Here is a 24,389-nt window from a genome sequence, read left to right on the forward strand (position 1 = left end):
GCTCAGAGTGCAGCCAGTAGCCAAGAAAGCAAATAGAATGCTAGGGATTATTAGGAAAGGAATGGAGAATAAAACAGAGAATATCATAATGCCTCTGTACCGCTCCATGGTCCAACCTCATCTTGAGTATTATGTGCAGTTCTGGTCATCACATCTCAAAAAAAGATATAGCAGAATTAGCAAAGGTACAGAGAAGTCAAACAAAATGATAAAGGGGATGGAACAAGTCCCCTATGAGGAAAGGCTAAAGAGGTTAGGATTCTTCAGTTTGGAGAAGAGACGGCTGAGGGGAGAAATGATAGAGATCTGTAAAATAATAAGCATGTGGTGAAAGCTATTAGTGTAGCTGTGTTTAAAAAAGGTTTGGACAAGTTCCTAGAGGAAAAGTCCATAAACCATTATTAAAGTTGTGTTGCAGAAATCCACTGCTTATTCTTGGGATAAGCAGCTTGAACTTTATTTATCCCTTGGGATCCTGCCAAGTTCTTGTGACTTGGATTGACCATTGTTGGAAACAGAATACTGGGCTTGATGGACCTTTGGTCTAACTCAGTATGGCAAGTCTCATATTCTTATGTTCTCTCACAAGCCCTCCTCACAAGCCCTGTTGTGATGTGACCCTTGGGCCAAGGCAGGGCCGCCCCCTGTAGGTCCCCGCCATTGGTAGGCGGCCCAGGGTGATGCAGAGACCCTACTGGACCTTCACCACTACCAGTCCTCGTTCTCTGTGGGTTGAGCCCTTGGGTGCCAGGGCTGGTTGGACTTAGGCGCGGATCTCTGTGTGAAGGTTCCAGGCGAACGGACGAAAGCAGAGGAATCCAGGAGACTAGTTGAGGTCGGGTCTGGCAACAAGCAGGGGAATCCAGGAGACATGCCGAAGGCAGGTCAGGTAGCAGACAGGAGAATCCAGGAGACAAGCTGAAGTCAGGTCAGGTGAGCAGTCCAAGGAGCAGAAGGGAAGCTGGAGCAGGAGCTGGATCAAGAACTGAAGCGGGAGCGGAATCAGGAACTGAAGCGGGAGCAGGATCAAGAACTGAAGTGGAGATGAAGCAGAAACTGAAGCGAAGCCGGATCAGGAACTAAAGCAGGAGCAACACACTACACACGCAGAGCTAAGCCGTTGCTGAGGTGATTCTGGGAGGGCTGAGCTGCCCTTATGTAGGGCCTTTTGCTGATGTCATCAGATGGGGCCGCGGGTGAGTTTCCTTCTCGGCCCCTTTAAAGGTTGAAGTGAGCCGTGTGCGCGCGCCTAAGGGATCCCGTGGGAGAAGGTGTGTCGGCGTCAGATTGCTGCGGAGGAGGGCGGCGGTGGCAGCCTCTTCGGGCCGTGTCTGCGGGGCGAGGTACACGGCCTTGGCGGGGGTGAGTAGGGTTGGTTGTGGAGTGTGGCGGCCAGCCGGCGCAACACAGTCTCTCTTACTGTTCTCTACCAAGAGGCAGCAGTTCTCCTCTTCCTCTGGCCTGATAATCACGACAGCTCCTTTTCGCCCCTGCGGACTTCTGTTTTCACCTCCTCCTCTTCCCATTGGCATGCATGGGCTGCTGCCTCTTCAGTCCATACAGTCTACTAACATCACCTATACCTCCTGCCATTGGCATGCCTGGGCTGCTGGTGCTGCCTGCTCCTCTTTGGTTTTTAAAGGCTGCTTACGTGCATGCTTTTCCTTTGAAAATATTCCCATCAAAACTCCCTGTATGCATTTATACCTGGTAATGTGTGTAATTAGTTTTATGAGGGGGGAAAATAACATTTTTTAAATGCAAAAATGTGTGTGCAGGTCCAAACCCCAGCCCAGCTCCTACCACAAGAACATCTTCTCAAAATCCAGGTAAAAGTATATGCATACAGACCATATGCATGTACTTCTACCCACATATTGTAAGGTGGGTAATTTTGAAAAGAAGAAATGACTACTTATCTGAAAATGTCCTTTCCTTTAGTGATGGGTAGATCAAGCCCAACAAGTGGATTATGTACATCTGCCAGCAGATGGAGACAGAGCAAAAGCTGACATCACGGCCATATAGTTCCGCCCCGACATCAGCCCACCAGTATTATTTGGAAAAGTCAAACTGTGGACAAACTGATTATACATGAATATTATTATCAACAGGCAAACATTCATGTTTCCCAATGAACAGGAACACTGAAGCCAGTCAGGAAAGGAATATATCTATCAAACTAAGGGCTAGAGAAGTCACATGCCAGTTGACAATGAAGAGCAGGAATCATACTCTGCATAGCTCACCCTAAGAAAGGCTAACCACCAATTCAAACGCTGGCAACCAAGGGTGGGCCTGAGATTGACCTACCCAACACTAAAGGAAAGGAAATTATCAGGTAGTAGTAATTTCTCCTTCCTTAGCGTTCAGGTAGGTCAATCCCAATGAGTGGGATGTACCAAAACTAATGTGGAAAGCTGCTAGCAGTCCAGACAATACCACCCACGAAAATGTGGTGTCCTTCCTAGCTCTAACATCTAAGCGGAAATGCTTGAAGAAGGTGAGCAAAGATGACCAAGCCACCAGTCTGCAAATTTCAACAGGCGACAAAAAATGAAGTTTCACCTACAATACCACCTGACCCCATGTGGAATGCGATCTAATCTGTCTCAGGAAGGCAACTTCAGCAGCCACACAGGCTATCATAATGAATTCCTTACCCCAGTGGACAATCATTGCCCATGTCACTGGTGCTCCTTAGTTACCTTGTTGCAAACCTTGTTGCCAATTGTATAGTTTTATCCACTGTTTTTTGTATTAGTTCCATGTAAAGCCTCTGTTTGCTGAGTTTGAAGTTATAATGAAAACCGAACTGATGTTTTCTACGAAGTCCGGTATATAAAAATCACAAATAAATAAATAAATAAATAAATTACCTCCACCATGGAGCACAACTAGATGATCAGACTTCCAAACAGCCTTAGTTACCTCCTAACACCGCTGTAAAGAATGCTTGACATCGAAGGAATGCAAAAGGCGGTACTCAACTTCATCTCAGTCCCTGTCCAAGACCGGCAGAGAAAAGGACTGATTCAAATGAAACTCTGAAACCACCTTGGGCCAAAAAAGGAAGGCATAGTCCAAAGTTGGACTGCACCTAAGTCATACAGAGAAAAGGCCCACTGCAGAAAGAACCTGCAGCTTGAAGACTTGACATGCCAAACAGATTGCTACCCGAAAAAAATTGGCTTCAAGGTAAGCAGCTGCAAGGAAAACATATGCTGCAGTAGAAGAGTTGGACCTATCAAACACTTGAGGACCAAGATAAGGTCCCGTAGAGGCACTGGAAGCCCCAACAGGGAGCGAAGATGTTTAACTCCCTGCAAGAAATGGGACACGTCCAGATGGGAAGTCAAAGGTCCTCCAAAGACTTTTCCCCTATAAGAAGCCATGGCTGCAACTTGTATCTTCAAGGTGCTAAGGGCCAAACCCTTAAGCAAGTCATACTGTAAAAATTCCAAAAACAAAGGAATATCCACCTCAAGCAGTTGAGTACCTCACTCAGAACTCTAGGCCTCAAGGACTCACCAAACTCTAACATAGGCTATAGAAGTAGAAAATTTATGGGCCTGAAGAAGATCCTATCCTATTTTGCATAGGCTCGATGGCGTGCGCAAGCCCCGGGACATGCGTAAGTCCTGGGGCTTTGAAAAAGGGGTGGTCCAGGGGCGGGGCCGGGGGCGGAGTGGTAGTCCGGGGCGGTCCAGGGGCAGTCCCGAGGCCTCCGGCACAGCGGCTGATTTAGGTAGGGCTGGGGGGTGGGTTAGATAGGGGAAGGGAGGGAAAGGTGGGGGGGAGCGGAAAAAAAGTTCCCTCCAAGGCCGCTCCGATTTCGGAGCGGCCTTGGAGGGAACAGGGAAAGCCATTGTGGCCTTGGAGGGAACGGGGAAAGCCACTGTGGTTCCCCTAGAGCTCGGCGCGCACAAGGTGCACCCCTTTGCATGCGCCGACCCTGGATTTTATAACATGCGCACGGCAGCGCGCGTATGTTATAAAATCAGGTGTATGTTTGTGCACGCCGGGTACCGCATACAAATGTACCCCGCGCGCATAAGATTAAAAATCTGCCCCATAACTTGCACCTAGCAGTCATTGGAGTTTACCCATTTTTTGATGTTTTACACACGATCATGAATATGTAAATTTTTTTTCTCATTCTTTTATTTCTTTCTTTAATATATAAGTGCCTGTTTATTTAGTTATCTTCCTTCTTTCCATTTATCTGTACATAATGACGTTTTCAATGCTGCCTTTATGATTGCATATGTTTTTTAGTCTCACGATTGTGCATTAATAGTTTGTATTTTATATTGTTATTTATTTAATTTGTTTACATGTTAATGTCTTACAGCCCCTGACACAGCCCTACACAGGGCGAAACTTGGCCTGAGTCGGGCATATTTTACCATTTCTGTGATTTTAGTTATATAATTAATAAAGGAATCCCTTCAGCTAAGATGACTGGTTCTCTTTTACCACATTTGCTTTCTGGCTCTACCTGTCTGTCTTCAGTGTTGTTTTCCTGGAAGAAAGGTCCATTCATGGCACCACAGGCTCGAACCTGATGTCCTGAGAGCTAGTGACTCGTGACGACTTGGACCATGGATCAATCAAGGGACAGATACCCTCTAGAAGAGGGGAAATCGTCCCAAGCATCCAAGCAACGCTGACACAGCCTTAAAGAAAGCAGCGGCTGAATGACCGTGAAGTGGCATGCAGCACAAATAAAAAACTGCTTAGGCTTCCTCGCTGCGGGCGCCATAGTTGTAAGAGTACAGTATGGTCAAAGCCTGCGCTTGGAATATACACGTATAAAATCTGCGCTTAAAATGAGCGCATAAAAAGTGTGTGCACTTGAATACACGTAAGTATAAGTTCCTAGGCCGCACGCCTAACTAATCGCCTAATCCGGGCTCCCAGGGCACCAAGGTGTCTAAGCAGGATGCACAAACGGGTGCACAGGCACATGCCAAGTGGCCCACAGTACAAAAATGCACAGAAACACCTCGCGTCCTACCACATGCTCAAATAGGGAGAAGCCTGTGAGCGGGGCCTAGCCAAATGGCTGCTCAACCCATCATGTCTGCACTACCTCCTCAGCTCACGGAATTCCCAAAAGACATGAGCGGGCTAGCAATTGTTTGGGTTTTTTTTTTTAAATAAGAAAAATGTTCACCTGAGCTTATCCCGGCTTTGAGGAGAGAAAGGCCACACCACTGAACCTCTCTCAGCCTCCAACTGCGCGCGTAAATCCTTCCAGATTTACGCGCGCAGGGCCCTCACGCACCAGTGCACCTATTTTGCATAGGCCGCCGGCGTGCGTAAAGCCCCGGGACACGCGTAAGTCCCGGGGCTTTAGAAAAGGGGCGGGAGGGGGCGTGTCCGGGGCGTTCCTGAAAAGACGTGGCGTTTTGGGGGCGGACCCGGGGGTGTGGCGCCGGCCCGGGGGCGTGGTCAAGGCCTCCGGACCAGCCCCCGGGACCGGAGGACGGAGCGGGGCTGCTGGCTGGCGCGCGCAAAGTTACGCCTGCTGAAAGCAGGCGTAACTTTGCCGACAAAGGTAGGGGGGGGGGGTTTAGATAGGGCCGGGGGGTGGGTTAGGTAGGGGAAGGGAGGGGAAGGTGGGGGGAGGGCGAAGGAAAGTTCCCTCTGATGCCGCTCTGAAATCGGAGCGGCCTCGGAGGGAACAGGCAGTGCGCGCGTATCTTATAAAATCCAGCGTACTTTTTGCCTGGTACGCGAACAAAAGTACGTGATCGCGTATTTTTTAAAGATCTACCCCAGTATCCCTTGGGAGGCAAGCAGTGCTAGATAGCTGTTTTGTCCCAAAAAGACGATGTGATGTGGCATGCAGCACAAATGGGTAGGCACTTAGGTTTCTTTTCCGTGGGCGCCATGGTTGTAAACCCGACCGGCTGTGGGGTCCCCAGGCCAGGTTTGGGAAGCCCTGCTTTAGGGGCACCTATTTAAGTGGCTCAAAGGGAGTGCTCAGCAGTGCTTGACTGCACAGCTGAGCGTGCAGGAGTGTGCCAACGGTCCACCATGAGAAAAGGCGCAAAATCCTCTTGAGGCCAACTACCTACCAAAAAGGGAGAAGCTTGAGTTATCCAGCTAAATGTTTCTGAATATGGACCTCTCTGTGTCTATCTGAGTATGAAGTAACTATAATCTGTCTGTGTGTGGGGGTTTCTGTGTCTGTCAATGTTTGTTTGGGTATCCGTTTTACCCTCTTTTGGTCTGGGTGTGGGATGTCTGTGTCTGTCTGGATATGAAGTATCTGTTTGTATGGGGCAGATTTTCAAAGGGTTACGCGCGTAACTTATGCACGTAACCCCAAAAACCTGTCCCTGCACGCGCCGAGCCTATTATGCATAGGCTCGGCGACTCGTGCAAGCCCCGGGACGCGCGTATGTCCCGGGGCTTTGAAAAAGGGGCAGGAAGGGGGCATGGGCAGGGCATCGGTCCGGGGGCGGGGCCGAGGCCTCTGGCACAGCGGCTGTGTCGGGGGTTCACATGCCGGCACTCGGCCGGCGCTCGCAAGTTACGCCTGCCCAGAGGCAGGTGTAAATCACAAAATAAAGGTGTGTGGGGGGGTGTGGATTTAGGTAGGGCTGGGGGGTGGGTTAGATAGGGGAAGGGAGGGGAAGGTGGGGGGGGGGGGGGAAGGAACGGGGAAAGCCATCGGGGCTCCCCTAGGGCTCGGCGCCCGCAAGGTGCACAAGTGTGCATCCCTTTGCGCGTACCGACCCTGCACATGTTATAAAATCAGGCGCAGATTTGTACGTGCCGGGTTGCTCACACAAATCTACGCCCGGGTGCATGTTATAAAATCTGGCCCTATCTGTCTAGGTATGGGGTATCTGCCTCTCTGTGCCAGTGTATGTGTGGGCTTACTCCTTTCAGCATCTTGAAGAGAAGCAAAATGGGGGCTTTGAGTCACTGTTTGGCTGCCTGGTGAATACTTTTCACATATGTGTATGTGCCCCTATATGGATTATAGATAACTAGTAACCCATCTTGGGGCACCCCAACCAATTGCATGAACTGACGGGGGGGGGGGGGGGGGGGGGGGATGCCACAGATGAAAAGGTTTGTTCGCCCCTGTGTAAATCATTGGTACTGTCAAAACTCTTTGCTTTACCCTGTGATTAAAGGACCTTCCAAGGTTGTGGGTAGTATTTAATGTGTTCCCTGACTAAGCTCTGTCATGTTCTGTCTAGTGGCTCCAGGCTGGGACTTATTCACCAGCATGATGTAAGAGCTGCTGAACATCACATTGGAATGATGCGGCATAAACAAAGCATTTGTAGCTTGCAGTGGGCACCAGGCGGAGAGGTCCTGGCAAGTGGATCGAGTGATGGCATTCTGAATATCTGGCCTAACGACCCCGGTGTGACAATGCACTGTGAACCTATTATAACAATACCACATTCCTCAGCAGTGAAGGTAAGGGATAAAAACCGCTGAGCTTTTCAGTTTCATAAACATAAATATAGTCTCAATTTTTAGATTGTTTTTTTAATCTAAAATATTTCATGGTGGTTCATGATTTTATGAACCACCTCAATGTATGTTTTAATACTAACATGCAAACTGTCAAAATTCAGACAGAACTATCCCTTCAGCTCTCCCCCCTCTCTCCTGACTTGAGAATCGAAGATCCATAAGTAAGGTTATTTTCAAAAGGTATTTTTACAGGTATAACAGAAATTGCTTGTTATAAAATTGCCCACCAGATAAGCAGGTAAAATGATGTACCTGTGCCCTGTATGTGTGTAAGTTTACCCAGACTGAGTGGAGGCATTCCTGGGGGAGGGCAGGAAAAGAGAGGATGGGAGGCTCTAGGGAGTGCTGACAGGGTCTCCTGCCTCTCCTGCTGCTGCTGCCCTGGCATGTTGGTTTCAAGGAGGCGGGGGATTTGTGAAATCTGTGGAAACTGAGTTTTCCCTCATTCCTCTGTGGCAAGGTTTTGAACCTGGGTTTGCAGATGGCTGCCGAGGACTGCTCACTTTGACACAGGTACCCAGAGAACTGCCTTTGTACTAAACGTCTATAAATTCCTTGTATATTTAATTGATGAAAATTGACTGACACCTAATATGACTGTCATGTTCTGTACTATCCAGGCTATGAGCTGGTGCCCATGGCTACCTGATACGCTGGCAGTAGGAGGAGGCATGAGAGATGGAGGCTTGCATATCTGGGATATCAGAGGGCAAAGCATCAAAACCACAGACACAAAATCTCAAGTAAGCCAAATAACTGTCATAGCAGATATAAGGTTTTATTTTATTTAGTTAGTTAGTTTTATACCCTACCTCCACACAAAATTATACTCAGCTAAGAACATAAGAAATTGCCATATGGGTCAGACCGAGGGTCCATCAAGCTCTTTCCAACAGTGGCCAATCCAGGATATAAGTACCTGGCAAGTACCCAAACATTGAATAAATACCATGTTACTAATGCTGGTAATTAGCTGTGGATATTCCCAGGGACGGTAACTTTCAAAGTGTGCACGTGTTCATCAGCTCGCTCCCAGGGACGCAACTATTTTATAACATATGCGTGTATATGTGCGCAGTTTTAAATGGATGCACTCCTGTGTGCACAAAAGCTACTTTTACCGCGTAAGTGGATACATTTTAAAAGGGACACGCACTGACGCCATTGCCTGTTGTACCAGTTCCTCCCTAGTTCGCCCAGTTAAGAAATAGGTCCTCCAAACAATCCTAGTTTAATAGCCTTCACACCCCCCAGGTAGCCCTGACCCTTTAAACCCCTCTGAAATGGTTTGTTGTTTTTATTTTTTGACTTACACACCATCCATAGCAGATTATGAATCATACCTTGTTTAATTCCATTGTGGTGACTGTAAGTTATTTTTTCTTATAAATCGCCTAATCCTGTATCTTGAACTGTTTCTATAATGTAAGTGCCTGGATTTTTCCTGTATGTACTAATTGGTAACTGGGGATTTATCTAAAAATGGGTCATATACACAGTTGAAATCCCCCAGCAACAAAAGGGGTCCCCTCCCATGTTGGATCAGTGAATTAACCAGAGAGATAAAGAAGGTGTGAGTATATTCATTTGGGGAGTATACACTACATAATGTAACCCATTTCCCGTTCAGTTTGCCAGTAAATATAATGGATCGTCCCTCTTGGCCTTGGACTAAGTTTCTTCCGCAATATGAACATTTTAATGAATTATGATCACCACCCCAGCTTTCTTTTTAGTAATGGCCGGAGAGAAAAAATACCTGCCCACCCAATCTCTACATAATGTATTGCAGGACCTTCTCTCTGGAACAACATGCCCCTCAGCCTCCACCAGGAACCATGTCCTAGAAAATTCAAGCAGAATCTCAAGACATGGCTTTTTAAACAAGCATTCACCTGAACCCTGTAACCTACCCTTCCACCTCCTCAATGATCGCATCCCCCGCTTCCTCCCAAGATCTACCCCCACCAATGTCTCCCTCCTATTATTAGCTTAGAAATCTTTCCTCCCGTTACTCTTCTCCTCCCTGAACGCTGAACTCCCCCCCCCCAATTCCTCCCTCTTTACTCTACCAATACCCCCCGTCCATCATATTGCTACTGCCCATATTCTTTACTGTAAATAATTCCATCGGTTAGTTCTCTTCTGTTACCACATTTGTTTACTGTGTAATGCCTGTTGTTACATTATTTCCCTTATGAGTTACTTGTAAAGCCTGTTGCTGCATTACTGTTACATGTAAACCGAGGTGATGTTCCGAATGTGCTGCGGTATATAAAAAAAACCCCCCATAAATAAATAAATAAATAAATACAATAAAAAGGTGGGTTTCTTGCAGGCATGCCAATGAAACTTTAGATTGCTTCAACGCTTGTAACACCTTCTTTCTTTTGATTGATGAAACCAACCCATTAACATTCCAAGAAATAAATCTTACTGTATCTATCATCCAGAGACAAGGAAGTAAGAAAAATGAAAATGTTGAAGTAAAAATAGCAAATACCATCGTTTCAACTTTCCCCAAAATAAAAAGTCCCCAGATACTCTAGACAAAATCACAGAATTCTGCAACTCAAACCATTTCTCAAAATAATACCAAAAAAACTATCCCATAACCAGATATCCACAGTGTAAAGAAAGCCTTCCCCCTCCCACCCACTCCCCCCTTTCCTGATCTCCCCTATCCCCATTCTAATACCACTCAGCTTGCCCCCAGCAAGCATGACCTACGCTAAGTATGCGATTATATACCACCCCCGAAAAGAAACACAAACATGTAACAGCAGCCCACAGATAGAAAATCTCGTATCTGTCTGATATAAAACAACAATGTATGTATTTGAAGGGCACTTTGCAAACTCCTAATGGAATAACTAACAGGCAATGCTATATTATATACAAATTACCAATAAACAGTTGCTGGTGCAGTCCTGAACATATAACATAGGGAAACAAGACCAGCGGTGGGGTACGCTGGCTTGGCTCTAGCTCTCCGCATTTTGCAGGGAAAACCGTAAGTCCCGCCGAAAGAAAAAATTCAAAATCGACCGCCAAAAATAAGACAGTCAGGAATCTCCAACCGAGCAAAAGCAGTATCCTGCTGCTTGCTTTGCTGCTGATACCTAACTGCCCAGCTTCGCGCCGAAACCCTTGTTTGACTAGGTAGCAACCAATGGCAATGCAGCAATTTCAAATTGTTGCCATTGCCATCGGTTACCTCAACCCCCCCCCCCCCCTTCCCCCTCTCTGCCTACGCTCCCTGCTGCTTGTGTCCATGTTAACTTCGGCGGCCCAAGACAAGCTGAGTCCGCCTTCTCTAATATGTGTAGGAATCTTTTAGGGGCAGCAAAACAATCCAAATTCCGGGGCTGCGGATTGAACACGGGCGTACATTCACTCAAACCTCCACGCTGTGTCACCACTCTAGTTACTTCCCTCCCCCCCGATGCAGAACTCAAAGGAAAGCAGGCACGTAGTTTAAAGATGTCATCATCTTCGAGCACACTGCGTCTCCCTCTCAGCTTGTGGGAACAAAGCTAACTGTATGGCGGCGACATGAACAAAACAAAACAAGAAGCAAACACTGCTGAATCACCTTGACGATCAGGAGAAAACCAGCACAAAGAAGCCATCGGTGCCCACCAGAATCATTTCCCGATGTGCCGATGAGAATTAGAATTTGTCCAGAAAACTGTTTGCTTCTTGTGGCTGCTCAAGTTTTATTTTGATGCCAACCTTTAGTTTCGCTGGATATTGCAAGGAGAAATTCCCTTGTTTCTTCACTAAAGCTGAGCAAACAGGGGTGAAAGCTTTTCACTGGAGTGCCAATTTTGCAGAGTAGTCCTTAAAAATTCTGTTTGCTCTGCCTTTATATGTCCGGTCTCGGGACTTGCGGTAAGATTGCAGAAGTCTTTTACCTGTTTATTGTAATTTCCATCCTGTAGTTGTGCTGTAAACTGATATGATGACCCCACTAATATCGGTATAGAAAAATTCTTAAATAAAATAAAGTCTATATTTATGAGGCCAATTAAATATCTTAGCGATGACAATGCAGAATCGTTGTTACTTGTTCCTTCTGTTTCCCAAACGATGAGTTCTTTCTATCTCCAGCACTCCTGCAAGTTCAGGAAAAGATAGAACTTTGGGCAGCCATTTCTCCAAAAACTGTGGTGGGCCTGGCGTGACTGCTCCTATGAAGTATAGCAGGAGGCTGTCCCACACTTCTCCATTGCCGCAGAATGCTGTTGGAGCTGCTGCATGGGTCTCCTCTCCTCCCAACGCCTAGGCCTGCCTCATAGGCGCATGAATAGCCATTTCCCCCTCATTTAAAGGGCCAGTGGTTGGAACAGTTGGTGGCACCCCTTTAGCGAGAGAGAGAGAGAGAGAGAGAGAGAGAGAGAGAGAGAGACTATTTATACCACTATAGGAGGGTCATGTAGTGGACTAGGTTTTTGGGGCCAGTTTTACATGCACAGTCAGATGTATGAACAGCACACTACACATCAGTAAAGATTGGATGTGATTTGGTTATTTTTTTGTTGTTTTTTTGCAAATAAAATAAAGAAGAGCAAGCACTTATCTTTTTCCTTTTTTTTTGTTGATATGAAAATCCCAGCAATCCCGACATTTTTTATTTATTTTTATTTAAAAATGTTTATATACCGCTTTTACAATTCGAAAGAATTAATCAAAACGGTTTACAACCAAACATGCATAATAATAAAAACATAACGGTTAAAACAAATTAAAACTGACAATTAAAATAATAACGCAATAAACATTCAAGACCTGCGGTTTTTTTAAACAATAAAATAACAAACGGAGTGAATGAAAAATAAATTGCGTATGGGTATTATGTGAATTGTAAAAAATGGAACTGTTGTAATGGATAAATGAATGTTTTTATTATGAATTAGAAGATAAGGAATATGCTTTCTGAAATAGATAAGTCTTAAGTGATTTTTTGAATTGTTGAGTAGAAGAGGTGAGACGAAGATGATCTGGGAGTGAATTCCATAAAACAGGACCTGCAACTGAAAATGCTCTTTTTCTGGTTATTTCGAATTTTGCCAATTTGACGGTGGGGATATCTAATAAATTTTTGAAAAGGATCTAAGATGTCTAGAGGGTTTATATATACGGAGATTTGTACATAGCCAAGTAGAAGAGGTGTTATAGATAAGAGAATGGATGATTGATAATACTTTGAATTGAATTCGATACTTAATCGGTAACCAATGAAGAGAAAGTAAGACCGGAGTAATATGAGTTCTACGTGAGGTACCTACAAGCAACCGAGCGGCAGAATTCTGGATCAATTGTAAAGGGTATAAAGCAGAATCAGATAATCCTAAGAATAAGGCATTACAATAATCCATACCCGAAAAAATTAGGGACTGTAAAACTGTACGATAATCGTTGAAAAACAGAAGAGGTCGAATTCTTTTCAATAAATGCAATTTATAGAAGGATTTTTTTGTGATGTTAGAAGTATGATTAGCCATAGAAAGATTAGAGTTAATTGTAATACCTAAACTAACAGAAGAGGTACTGACAGGGATTTGAATATTTTTAAAGCTTAAATGAGAAGGAGGGCCTATGGTAGATTCTGAAATAGATGAAAGATGTGTAATCATGGTTTTTGAAGGGTTCAATTTTAGACGATTGCTGTGTTTCGAGGTAAAATCTCTACATCAGGGATTATCAGGGATTATCAGGTGTGGGAAATATGCGCTTGCCAGCAAGCCATTTCATCAGGGTTAAACACTAACTTCCCTTCTCCCTGACATTTGCCTGAATAAAAGCATCACTTGTGCTTAAGTCTCTGCCAAGGAGAGTAAACCTGACTTCATGTATTTCTCTGGCTTATAATTAATCCTGATAGCCTGAAAGAGGGGCTGGGTGTTCCCTAGTCAGAGGCAGGACAAAGTCAGGAGGTATAGATTTCAGCAGCCAATGATATGATCCGTGCACACCCCCTGAGCCAAAGCCAATGGTGTAATGACTCTTCTGTTGCTATGAGAAAGTAGCCAATCATGTAATGACACATCATCTGCCTTTGTATGAATGTACAATAAAAGGAAGAGGCTCTGAGGACAAATCCTCTTTGCCTTCTCTCTTCCTGCCTGCCATGAAAGCTGTCTGAGGCCTCTTCATTATTCCTACAATCAGGGATTATCTTAAATCACATCAATACTGAAACAAAAAGAGAGCATGAGACCTAAAACTAGTTCATAGCACAAGTAAAGCAGCATACGTATGTACCATTCATATAAAATTTCTAGTTCTCCATGGGATCTAGCCCACACCTGGAAGCACTCTGGAATTTAAACTTATCAATTATTTAAATTGAACTTCCGATTGGCTAGATTTAAAAGGATCCATGACCTCATTAGTTGCCATAAACAAAGCAAGAATGTAATACAAACTATAGCAGATAAGGATGACTTGGCCCTCCTTTTCACCAATTATGTCTACCTACTGAGTTCTTAATCTGAGTTCTTCTCCTTCACTCTCCTAATAAGGTTACTTTGTATCTATCCCATGTATGCTTGAATTCTACCATTGCTTTGGTTCCTTCCATGTCTAGAGAAAGTTTGGTCCAGATGTATATCACCTGTCCATTTTTTATAGCCTTTATGTTTGGGCTTCTTCGCTCTTTTTGTCCTTAACTTTTAAACTAGTCATTTTCAGGCTGAGCAAAATAGAGCCCCGTAGCATGATGCCCCCTTACAGATTCAGATGCTGTCAGTAGTATGTGCATTGCATAAACTCCCAGCTTGTGAATTTAAGTAACTATGAGTTATGCAGCAGACCTGGCTGTGGCTCTCATCCAGAATAACTGAAACTTCAGCCAGAGACTTATCTGCATTTCTCAGCTTTTGCCAATAGAAGCCATCTGTGCTTGCTTAATCATATATTACAAATACGCTGTCATACTGCTGCTGAGAGTGACTAAATGTAAGAATGAAAATTTAACACCGAGCTTTTTACCTAGGAGACAGAAGGACAAAATGGTATTTCTTGTTTTAAAAAAAATCAGTTTGAAGTAATGATATTTTTGCTGTTCTTTAGTTTAGTTCTGTTTGTTTTAATATTATGAATGTTTTTTTAAATAGGTTTTATAGGTTCTTTTTTATAAACAAATAAATTCACAGATAAGGAGCATAAACCTGTAGAGGGTATAATGCCAGTTAGAGGGCTATTTGCAGAGACTGAGTTTTACTCACATAAATGCCTTTGCAATGTTGCATCCGTTGGTGCTGGATGGCTTCGCCCCATTTGCCACACCTTGTTCACGGTTCCTCCAGCTTACCTTGGGAAAATGGCTACCGTCACGTCTACAAGCCGCACTCTCTGGCGTCCCCAGAATGGCTATGGTGCTGCCTCCCGCCATGCTCCTCCCAAGGACCTACTAGGGTGTGCGCGCGTGCGCTACCCACGTCTTTATTCCAGCATTGGCGCGAACCTCGGGGACGTTCCCTTCCACTGATGTCACGCCATCCGTCACTTTTGCTGGCTTGTTGAGTTAGCAACGATTGGTCTTGGCCAGTCTAAGCTACTCTGCCACTTCCATGCTGCCGCTGGAAGCTCCTTCTCTGCCCTTCGGGTACTGTCTTGCTGGGAAACCTAAACCGGAATCTCCTTATACGAACGGGGTGAGAAGAGCGCCCTCTGCCGAAGGTCCTGAGACTGCTACATCCAGACTACCTCACTACTGCCACTTCTGGTGGTATCCTTCAAGCTGTTTAATAAAAGAACTGACTCTGTGTTTGTGCGTCCTGAGTCTAGCCCAGTACTGTGGCTCCTCACGGGGCTCCTCCCCGTGGGCGTAGTCATCTGCCACAGTACCCAAGAATCCACCCAAACACCGCTTAACCTTAACATGCAAATAGCTCTCTAATCACTGGCCTCTTTGAAAATTAACCCCCCTGTGTGTGTCTATACACAGATTATGCACATAAATGTACACACGTTGGGCAGGGCACTCTGGGGGCGGAGCCATGACAGAAAGAGATTTACACTCATACTTTTAACTTTCAAAAGGTCTGTGTAAATTCTCAAGTCTATGCTTATGCTTTTCCGAATCAGCTGTCAAAGGGAAAAAGATCCCATTGGAAACTGACACAAAATAAAAAGTACCCACTTACTTTACATCTCCCTGAACAATTTGAAAGTTGCTCCTTTTAATGACCATACAGAATTCTGAAATTTTATATATATACACACCACAACCAGAAAACACTAATACCATAAATAATATATATAAAAACAATGTATAAATCACATGCCAACTCTTTAGTTATTTCTGTGATTATCATATTTTATTTAATTTTTAATTGATTTTCAATTTTTATTTTATTCTAAATTAAAAGGGGAAAAAAGTCAGTTCATGACTTACTGGAAAACAAGGAAGCAAACTTGCAAAACCTGTCATACTCAGTGCTAGCAGGCTTCAAGGTATTTTAATCATTACTGGCAACCCCCCCCCCCCCAATAAATTCTGTACCAAATAAATATTTTTTTCTTGCCTTGCAACAAATGCAAACATAAGTCCTGAAAGAACCCTCAGTAAAAATCACATAACATTTATCTCATTTATTTAAACTAATATTGTCTTATATTGATAGTGGTATTGAGCAGCTCAGTGTTGATCTATGTGTTAATACCCCAGCTTAAGGTCTCTGTTTCGCCATCTAATAATGGCTTCTTCAGGGGTTTGTCAGTAAAGCTCTGCCTATTATAAGTGGAGCCAAACTTCACAGTGCAGCTTTTTTCAAGGACCATCAATGAACGCATTATGTCTGCTCAAGCAGTACTGCTCATGAAACTGCCAATAGGCTTTTCAACTGCTTGGACACTGCTGACATTTATTGCAAGGCAAGATAAAAACTATTTATTTGATAAAGAATTTTTTTTTTTTTTTTGCCAGTATTGATTAAAACACCTTGAGGCCTGCTAGCACTGAGTGTGTCAGGTTTTGCAAGTTTGCTTGCCAGTGTTCCAGTAAGTCATGAATTGTTTTTCACCGCCTTTTCATTTAGAATAAAATAAAAAATTTTAAATCAAAGTAAGAACTAAATAAAACATGATAAACATAGAAATAACTAAAATAGAGTGGAACAGGAGTAATTTTTTTTTTTAGGTTTATACACATTGGCACTACTCACATTTAGGGGTAGATTTTAAAAAGATGCGCACACATGGACGTGTGATTTTATAACATGAACATGATTTTAGAACATGCATCGTCGGGCTTCCCCAGTTCCCTCCCAGGCTGCTCCAATTTAGGAGCGGACTGGGAGGGAACTTTCCTACTCCCTACCCTAACCTCCCTTCCCCTTCCCCTTCCCCTCTCCTCCCCACCCTCTAAAAACAATTTTTAAAATGTTTAACTTTTTATTTTTCAAGTTACTTCAGGGCCTGAGCTGAAGTCACATGCGTGTGCCGGCAGCCGGCCGGCTTGCGAGGCTCCGGGACAGCAAACAATGGTGCTGTCCCGGCCCGCCTCCCCCCTGCCCCTCCCTGCCCAAAACACGTCCTCTGGCCCGCCCCTTCCAAGAGACCCGACTCTTGAGCGCGCCCCAGTCTTTACGCGTGTGGCCAGGCATCTTGGAGGATTCGCCTGGCGCGTATAAGGCCCGGCCACGTGCATAAAGGCCGCAAATTACATGCGCAGGGCTTTAAAAATCTGCCCTTTAAATTGTATTGTGGTACTGCCGTTTTTTGTTACCTATTTATATCTATTTTTATCTATCTATATATATACCCTGTCCCTGAAAAATATAATAACTGTGCATTCTCAGAATGCCATGAAAATCACAGTCATCTCTGCTTCTGAAATCTGTTTTTTTAAAGTAGCTGTACTCTAGTAGCTGTTAGATTTTGAGATTTTGTATTTATTAAATAAAATGATCCTTTTATTGTTAGATTTGTTCTCTCCTCTGGTTACCTGAAACAGAAGAATTAGTGACTGGACAAGGTCTTCCCGAAAATCAAATGACGTTCTGGAACTATCCATCCCTTACAAAGGCAACAGATATTCACAGTAAGTAGGAAACTGTACTAGTTAGGAAAACTGTAGGTTCACTTTCAAGTAGAAGTACTGTTGCCAGAGAAAACTGGAGCAGAATAAGCTGTCTTTTGTTGAACCAGCATGAAATTATAGAAAGATACTGCTGTCCATGAGCTTTTGATACAACCGTTCTTCAGAGAAGGTCACACTTGAATTAGGTTGTGATCTGTAAAAACAAAGTACAAACAAAGATTGAGACTTGTAGTGTTGGAGACCATGTTATTACCAGATACATGGATCTAGGATGATTTATGAGAATATTTGAATAAAAGGTCTTAAGTCTACAATGCCCAATTTAAACTATTTCATTCATTATCTACTGAAAAGCTCAAATAATTCTCAGGCCCTGACCAGCAGATCAAACAATTCTTGAAACATTTTTCCTTATTTTTCATCCTTACACCATGTGAACTGTCTCTCAGCGAATCATGATCTGAACTTATGCCACTTCTTGGAGTCCATAGGGAAAATATTCAACTCAGACTGAAGAATGAGCCTGATATAATAAAATATAAGTAAAAAACGTGAGCTAAATTTTAGCATATTCTGTTCAGAAAACATCTTATGTACAAAATTATGTTTTTTCTGCACATAAACCATGGTTTCCATGCACCTAAATGTTTTTTTATGTGCATAAAATTTTTTCAAATGGGTTCCGTGCCTAAAACAGCACATGCACATAAGCAGCACATATGAGTATGGGGTAGATTTTAAAAGGTGCGCGTCCATGTACGTGCCCTTCCCGGTGCGCACACATGGATGCACTGATTTTATAATATGCGCATGCTAGTGCGCACATGTTATAAAATCCCATGGCCGTGCACCTGTGCGGCTGGCACGCGCGGTGGGGGGGGAGGGGGGACTTATGCAATTTCTATGTGGCGAATCATCCCGGCCTTCCCCAGGTCCCTACCCCCCTACGTAACCTCCCTTCCCCTATCCTCCCCATCCCCTAAATCCTTTTGCTTACCTTTTCTTTTTTTAAAAATTTTATTGCTTACTGCTCCGTTAGAGCAGAAGCAACTTGCATGCACCGACTAACTGCCAGCATGCGCTTCCTCGGCACAGCAGCAAATGGTCGCTGTAGCGGCCGCCTCCAGCCCCACCCCTCCCCACCCCCGAACTGCCCCTTTCTCTGGTTCTGGCAGTTCTGCACATAACGGGGTTATGCATATGGCTGGGCCCTTTTGAAAATGCGCATGGTGCACGCATGAATCGGCCATGCACGTAACCCCCGTTTTTTACATGTGTGGCTGATTTAAAATTTGGCCAATATTTGCTATTTTATAAACATTGAGGAGAGTACACGTGTTCTTTCGGTTTTGCATTTACATTTTACTTGGGGGGAAAAGGGAGTCAGGGGCAGGATTCAGAAGTAAGTGCAGTAGTTATTTTGTAACAGAGATACATGTATATATCTTACCAAAGTAGTTTACAGATTAATGACAAGAGGCAGGTGGCACCTTATAGATTAACCAATTTATTGAGGCATGAGCTTTCAAGGACAGAATCCACTTGCATGGCGAAGTGAATTCTATCCTTGAAAGCTCATACCTCAATAAATTGGTCCGTCTATAAGGTGCCACTCACTTTGTCATCTTTGCTACACCAGACTAACTAGGCTATTCCTATGAAGATCTAATTCTTACATTGTTACACCTGTTAATTGATTTGTGCAAGTGAAATCAGGCTTGTCTGCAGTTTTTGGCAGAGAGATCTGGGAGAAATGGAGGGGATACAGGGTGAAGTGCTAGAAGGTTTAGGTGAAACAGGGAAGGACTGAGTGAACTGGTGGAGGTACAAGCAAATTGATTCCAAGTACTTGCATGTACTTTATGAAATACCTGCCTTCACATCTAATTCTGGGTATTTATTTATACAATGTCACAGTTATTATGCAAGTAAAATATGCATGCATATATTTATAAAATGAGTTGAGAAAGTATGGAGGTAATTTTCAAAAGGATTTCTGCACATAAAACTGGGTTTTATGTGTGTAAATGCATTTTAAGCAAGTACAGTAAATTAGCTTTTGAAAGTTGCTACTTTTATGCACATAACTCCTTTGAAAATTCACTGCTTAGGCTGAATTGTCAAAAGTTTTATATGTGTAAATGGACTTTAGAAAAATGCTACAATATATGCTGCTTTTATTTATTTATTTATTTATTTATTTAGGGCTTTTTTATACCGACATTCATGATACCAATCATATCATATCGGTTTACAAGAAACAATGGTGCAAAAACATTAACATCAACATGAACAATAGGCGAAGAGAGAACAAGTGAACAAAAGTTACAATAAAACAGGGGCACATGAACTGGGAGGAGGAAGAGCCAGAGACATGGCTAACATAGAAATAAATAATATCTAGTCTCAGAAATAAATAATATCTAGTCAAATATTCAGGATTATAATAAAACATGTACTCAGGACTGGATTATTTCAAATATGTAAATATCATATACTCAGGGCTGTAATAATATCATATGTTCCTGGTTAAATAGTGTCAGTTCATAAAACTCGGGACTAATTAATGTATAGTCAGAAGCCAAGTCAGGGATGTGGTACGTCGACTGGAGAACCATGGCGAGTTGTTAAAGTTGGGGCGGTTATAGATCAGGGAAGGCTTGTAGAAATAGCCATGTCTTGAGTTTCTTTCTGAATGTCAGTATGCAAGGTTCTTGTCTAAGATCTGGGGGCATGGAGTTCCAGATGGTTGGAGCCGCTGTCGAGAAGGCTCGATCTTTGGTGGATGAGAGATGTGTGGATTTGGCTGGGGGGGGGGGGGGGGGGGGGTGTAGCGAGCCCTTGTATGCTTCTCTGATGGGTCTAGAAGAGAAGTGCAGCGTGAGTGGGTAGTGTAAATCAATGGGTGTTCTGTTTTATGTGCATAACTCATTTGAAAATGACCTTCATTGTTTTGCCTTGCATTGGAAATATATGCGCTTACTGAAACATACGTGTGCATATTTTTTGAGCAGAAATACATGGTATTTTATAAACTGTGCAGCTGTCACCATTTGAAAGTTGGGCACCCTGTGCACAAAGCATAATTTCTGCACATAAAAAACGTTATAACAATAACTTTTAAACAGACACACAGGTGCACATGTACACTTGTTTGTCGGCCCGGCCCAGCGACGCAGCCATTTTATAAAATAGACTGCGTATATATGTGCGCACAATTTTAAGTGGATGCGCAGTTTGCGTGTAAATGCCATTTCTACCACGTAAGTGAGGGTATTTTAAAAGATAGGTGCACTGACGGATTTGCCAATTTTCCTAGTTCATCCAGGTAAGAGATAGGACTTCCAAACCCCTAGGATTAATAGTCGCTCTTCTCCCCTGTTAGCCCGCTGATCTACCTAGAATTTTTTGTTTTACAACTTACATGTCATCCAGGGCAGAAATAAAGTTCCATGGTAAGGGACCCTAGTGTGGGCCAGCGGGGTAAGTATTTACACACTAATTTCAGGTAGAAATCCTGGAACACCCATGCCCCATTCCTTTTTGGAAACTTTTTACTTGTTCATGCAGTGGAAGATACTCGCAAACTTGGGTGGCTTTTAAAATCCACTCGGCTCGTGATGGCCCAACAAGTGCACATATCTCTTGGTTTTGGCATGCGCTGGACTTTTAAAATTGACTTTTATTCATGCAGAAATCATGATTTATGTACAGGAGAAAAAATTTGTGCACAAATCATGTTTTGTGTGCATAAATCCTGGTTTAGGACCTCCTGCACCACAAACTCCCCATAGACTAATACTAGCCCCGGAAATTTTACTCTACCTCTGATTAAGAGCTAAATTCTGAGCAAAAAGAAAACATGAGTAATGCATTAAAGGGCAATGACTAATAGCTTGATTTACATTGGTTTTGCATAAAGGAATGCACAAAATGAACACAAATAAGTTTGGAAGTGAATTAAACTCAACTGATTTTCAGAACAGTGTGTTCGTGAGGAGGTAACTGAATTTAAGGTAGATAAGACAATGGGACTGGATGTGATACATCTGAGGGTAGTGAGGGAATTTAAAGACATTCTAGCAGTTCTTCTGATTGACCTTTTCAATGCTTCTTTAGAGTTCAGAGTAGTTTCTGAGGACTGGAGATGGGCAGATGTATTTCCTATTCATAAAAGTGGAAATAAGGAGGCTGGGAGCTATAGGCCAGTTAGTCTGACTTCTGTGGACAGCAAATTTATGAAATTGCTGTTAAAATAGAGGGTAGTGCAGTTTCTGGAATCTAATAGTTTGTAAGATCCAAGGCAGCATGGTTTTACCAGAGGTAGATCTTCTCAGATTAAGCTGATCTATTTCTTTAAGTGACCAGAGAGATGGATCAAGGGAGAGTGCTAGATGTAGTGTATTTGGATTTCAGTCAGGCCTTTGATATGGTTCCACTTAAGTGACTTATAAATAAATTGAGTGCCCTTGGTATGGAACCTAGAGTGATTGACTGGGTTAGAAACTGGCTGAGTGGGAGGTGACAAAGGATAGTAGTAAATGGAGTTCATTCTGAGGAGGGGGCATTTCTAGCGGTGTGCCTCAGGGATCAGTCCTTCGACTGGTTATTTCAACATTTTCATTAGCAATATTGCAGGAGGATTGTCAGGAAAGGTTTGTCTTTTTGCCAATGATACCAAAATCTGCAATAGGGTAGACAGCCAGGAAGCTGTGGAAAATATAATGAGTGTTCTGGTGAAGCTCGAGAAATTGCACAGGGTCTGGTAGCTAAGATTTAATTCTAAAAATGCAGAGTTATGCATTTAGGACACAAAAACCCAAGGTGATGAAATTCTTTTAAGCATGAAAGAAAAGCATGATCTGAGAGTGATTGTATCTGATGATCTTATGGTGGCCAAACAGATGGCTAAAGGGACAGCAAAAGACAGAAAGATACTTGGCTGCATAGGAGGAGGAATGGTCAGCAGAAAAAGGGAAGTGATATTGCCTCTCTATAGATCTCTGGTGAGACCTAATTTGGAATATTGTGTACAGTTTTGAAGACCGCACCTTCAAAAGGATATAAACCAATTGGAATCTGACCGGAGGGTTGTTACTAAAACGGTCAGTGGTGATTGTTCTAAAGCATATAGGGAAAGTCTTAAAGATCTAAACATGTATACCCCAGAGGAAAGGGGAGATATAATAAAGACCACGTTTTCCATGCACAGGAGGTGAGCCTCTTTCAATGGAAAGGAGACTCTAGAACAAGGGGTCATGCGATGAAGATGAAAGGGGGTAGACTCAGGAGTAATCTAAGGAAATATTTCTTTACAGAGAGGATAGTGGATGGATGGAACAGGTGCAGACGACAGCTTTATCTTTACTTCTTTGTAACTGAGGATCCTCTATACATATCCCATGCTTTCTTTAATTATGTTACTGTGTTTGCCTTTTATCCCTTCCCCAATTGCTAGCATCTTTTCTCCATCATTCTGACCGTATCTCCTTAAATACTTGCATATTTGGATAAACATCCTGTTCCATATCCTCAAATGACTTTGCTTGTTTAGGTCACAGAGGAAGAGTTCTTCATCTCGCTTTGAGTCCAGATCATCAGAAGATATTTTCTGCTGCAGCTGATGGAACAGCTTGTATCTGGAGCTACTGCAAGCAAATCTGAAGAAGGGGAAACGATGAATTTTCAGGAGAAAGAGAAACAATAAAATCCTCTTGTGACTTGTTTTTAACAGTGAAAGCACGTATGTGAGAGAGAAAATTAATGCAGATTTATTGACTCTCAGTACTCAACCACCACAATGGTTCAATAATAGGGATGTGTATTCCTCTTAAATGAATGTTTTTTTTTTTGGGGGGGGGAGGGGAAGTCTGTGTTTGGCACATTCTGAATGGAAGGAACTGGAAATAGATTTGCCCCAAAATATCCAAACATTTTCAGATATTTTGTTTGTTCCAAAAAAATACTTCTTTACAACAAAATGATGCCAGTTGGCTCTCAGTCCGGTACCATTTTCATAATGTGAAAATAGTGTTGGTTTCAGGGCTAGCTGGCCCCATTTTTAAAGGGACACAGATGTGGCAGGAAGAATTAGGGATTCCTCCTGCCTCATTCTTCATGGAAGACCCCCCCCCCCAATGGAAGTAGTAAGTAGGAGCCTGGCTTATTTGTGTGGGGGAGAAGGAGGATAGAGGGACCTGAGGAGGTCAAGGCTAGGTTTGTGCTAGCCCAGCCTGGTAGGCCCTGGCCCTGTTTATTGGCAGAAGCATATAGGGGTTCCCTATAACCTGCAGTAGTGACTGGGTGGGCCTGGCAAGGCCCTATTTTTATTTTTTTTTAATATAATATTTATTTTGGTTGAGCAAATGAACTGAACCAAAATAAAGAGTAAAGCAAAGTGAAAAACAAATTTCCTCTGAAACAAAAACACAAACTGAAACACAAAATTTCTTGTATGTGCATCCTTATTTAGAAATTTCAGTAAGAATAATACATTTATTTATATTCCACCTTTTGTGGCACTTCAAAGTAGATTACGTTCAGGTACCATAGGGATTTCTAAGTTTCCAGAGGGCTTGCGTTCTAAGGGGTTTATTTATTGAAAGTTTTCTCCCCTTTTGTGTCTATGGGAAAAATGCTTAGTAAATAGAGCACAATGTTCATGCCTGAAGCAATAGAGGGGGAAGTGGCTTACCCAAAGTCACAAGAAACAGCAGCAGGATTTGAACCTCTTGATTTCCCTATTTGATAGTCTGCTGTTGTAACTAGTAGGCTACTCATCCATGAGTATGCATTAACGAGTAAGATGCATACCTGGGAACTGTCTGGA

General features: G+C 43.2%; 1 protein-coding gene across 1 annotated transcript in view; it reads left to right on the plus strand.

The window, feature by feature from the left end:
- CDC20B (cell division cycle 20B) overlaps nt 1-23,395 on the plus strand; it is a 221,700-nt gene extending 198,305 nt beyond the window's left edge. Inside the window, exons 9-12 of the mRNA XM_029577272.1 lie at nt 7,224-7,449; nt 8,130-8,252; nt 17,443-17,560; nt 23,115-23,395. Of these exons, the coding sequence (XP_029433132.1) occupies nt 7,224-7,449; nt 8,130-8,252; nt 17,443-17,560; nt 23,115-23,224 (577 nt within the window). The 3' untranslated portion in view covers nt 23,225-23,395. The remainder of the gene's footprint in view (nt 1-7,223; nt 7,450-8,129; nt 8,253-17,442; nt 17,561-23,114) is intronic.
- The last annotated feature ends 994 nt before the right edge of the window (nt 23,396-24,389 follow it).

Source organism: Rhinatrema bivittatum, chromosome 1, assembly GCF_901001135.1.
Source record: "Rhinatrema bivittatum chromosome 1, aRhiBiv1.1, whole genome shotgun sequence".
NCBI lineage: Eukaryota > Metazoa > Chordata > Amphibia > Gymnophiona > Rhinatrematidae > Rhinatrema > Rhinatrema bivittatum.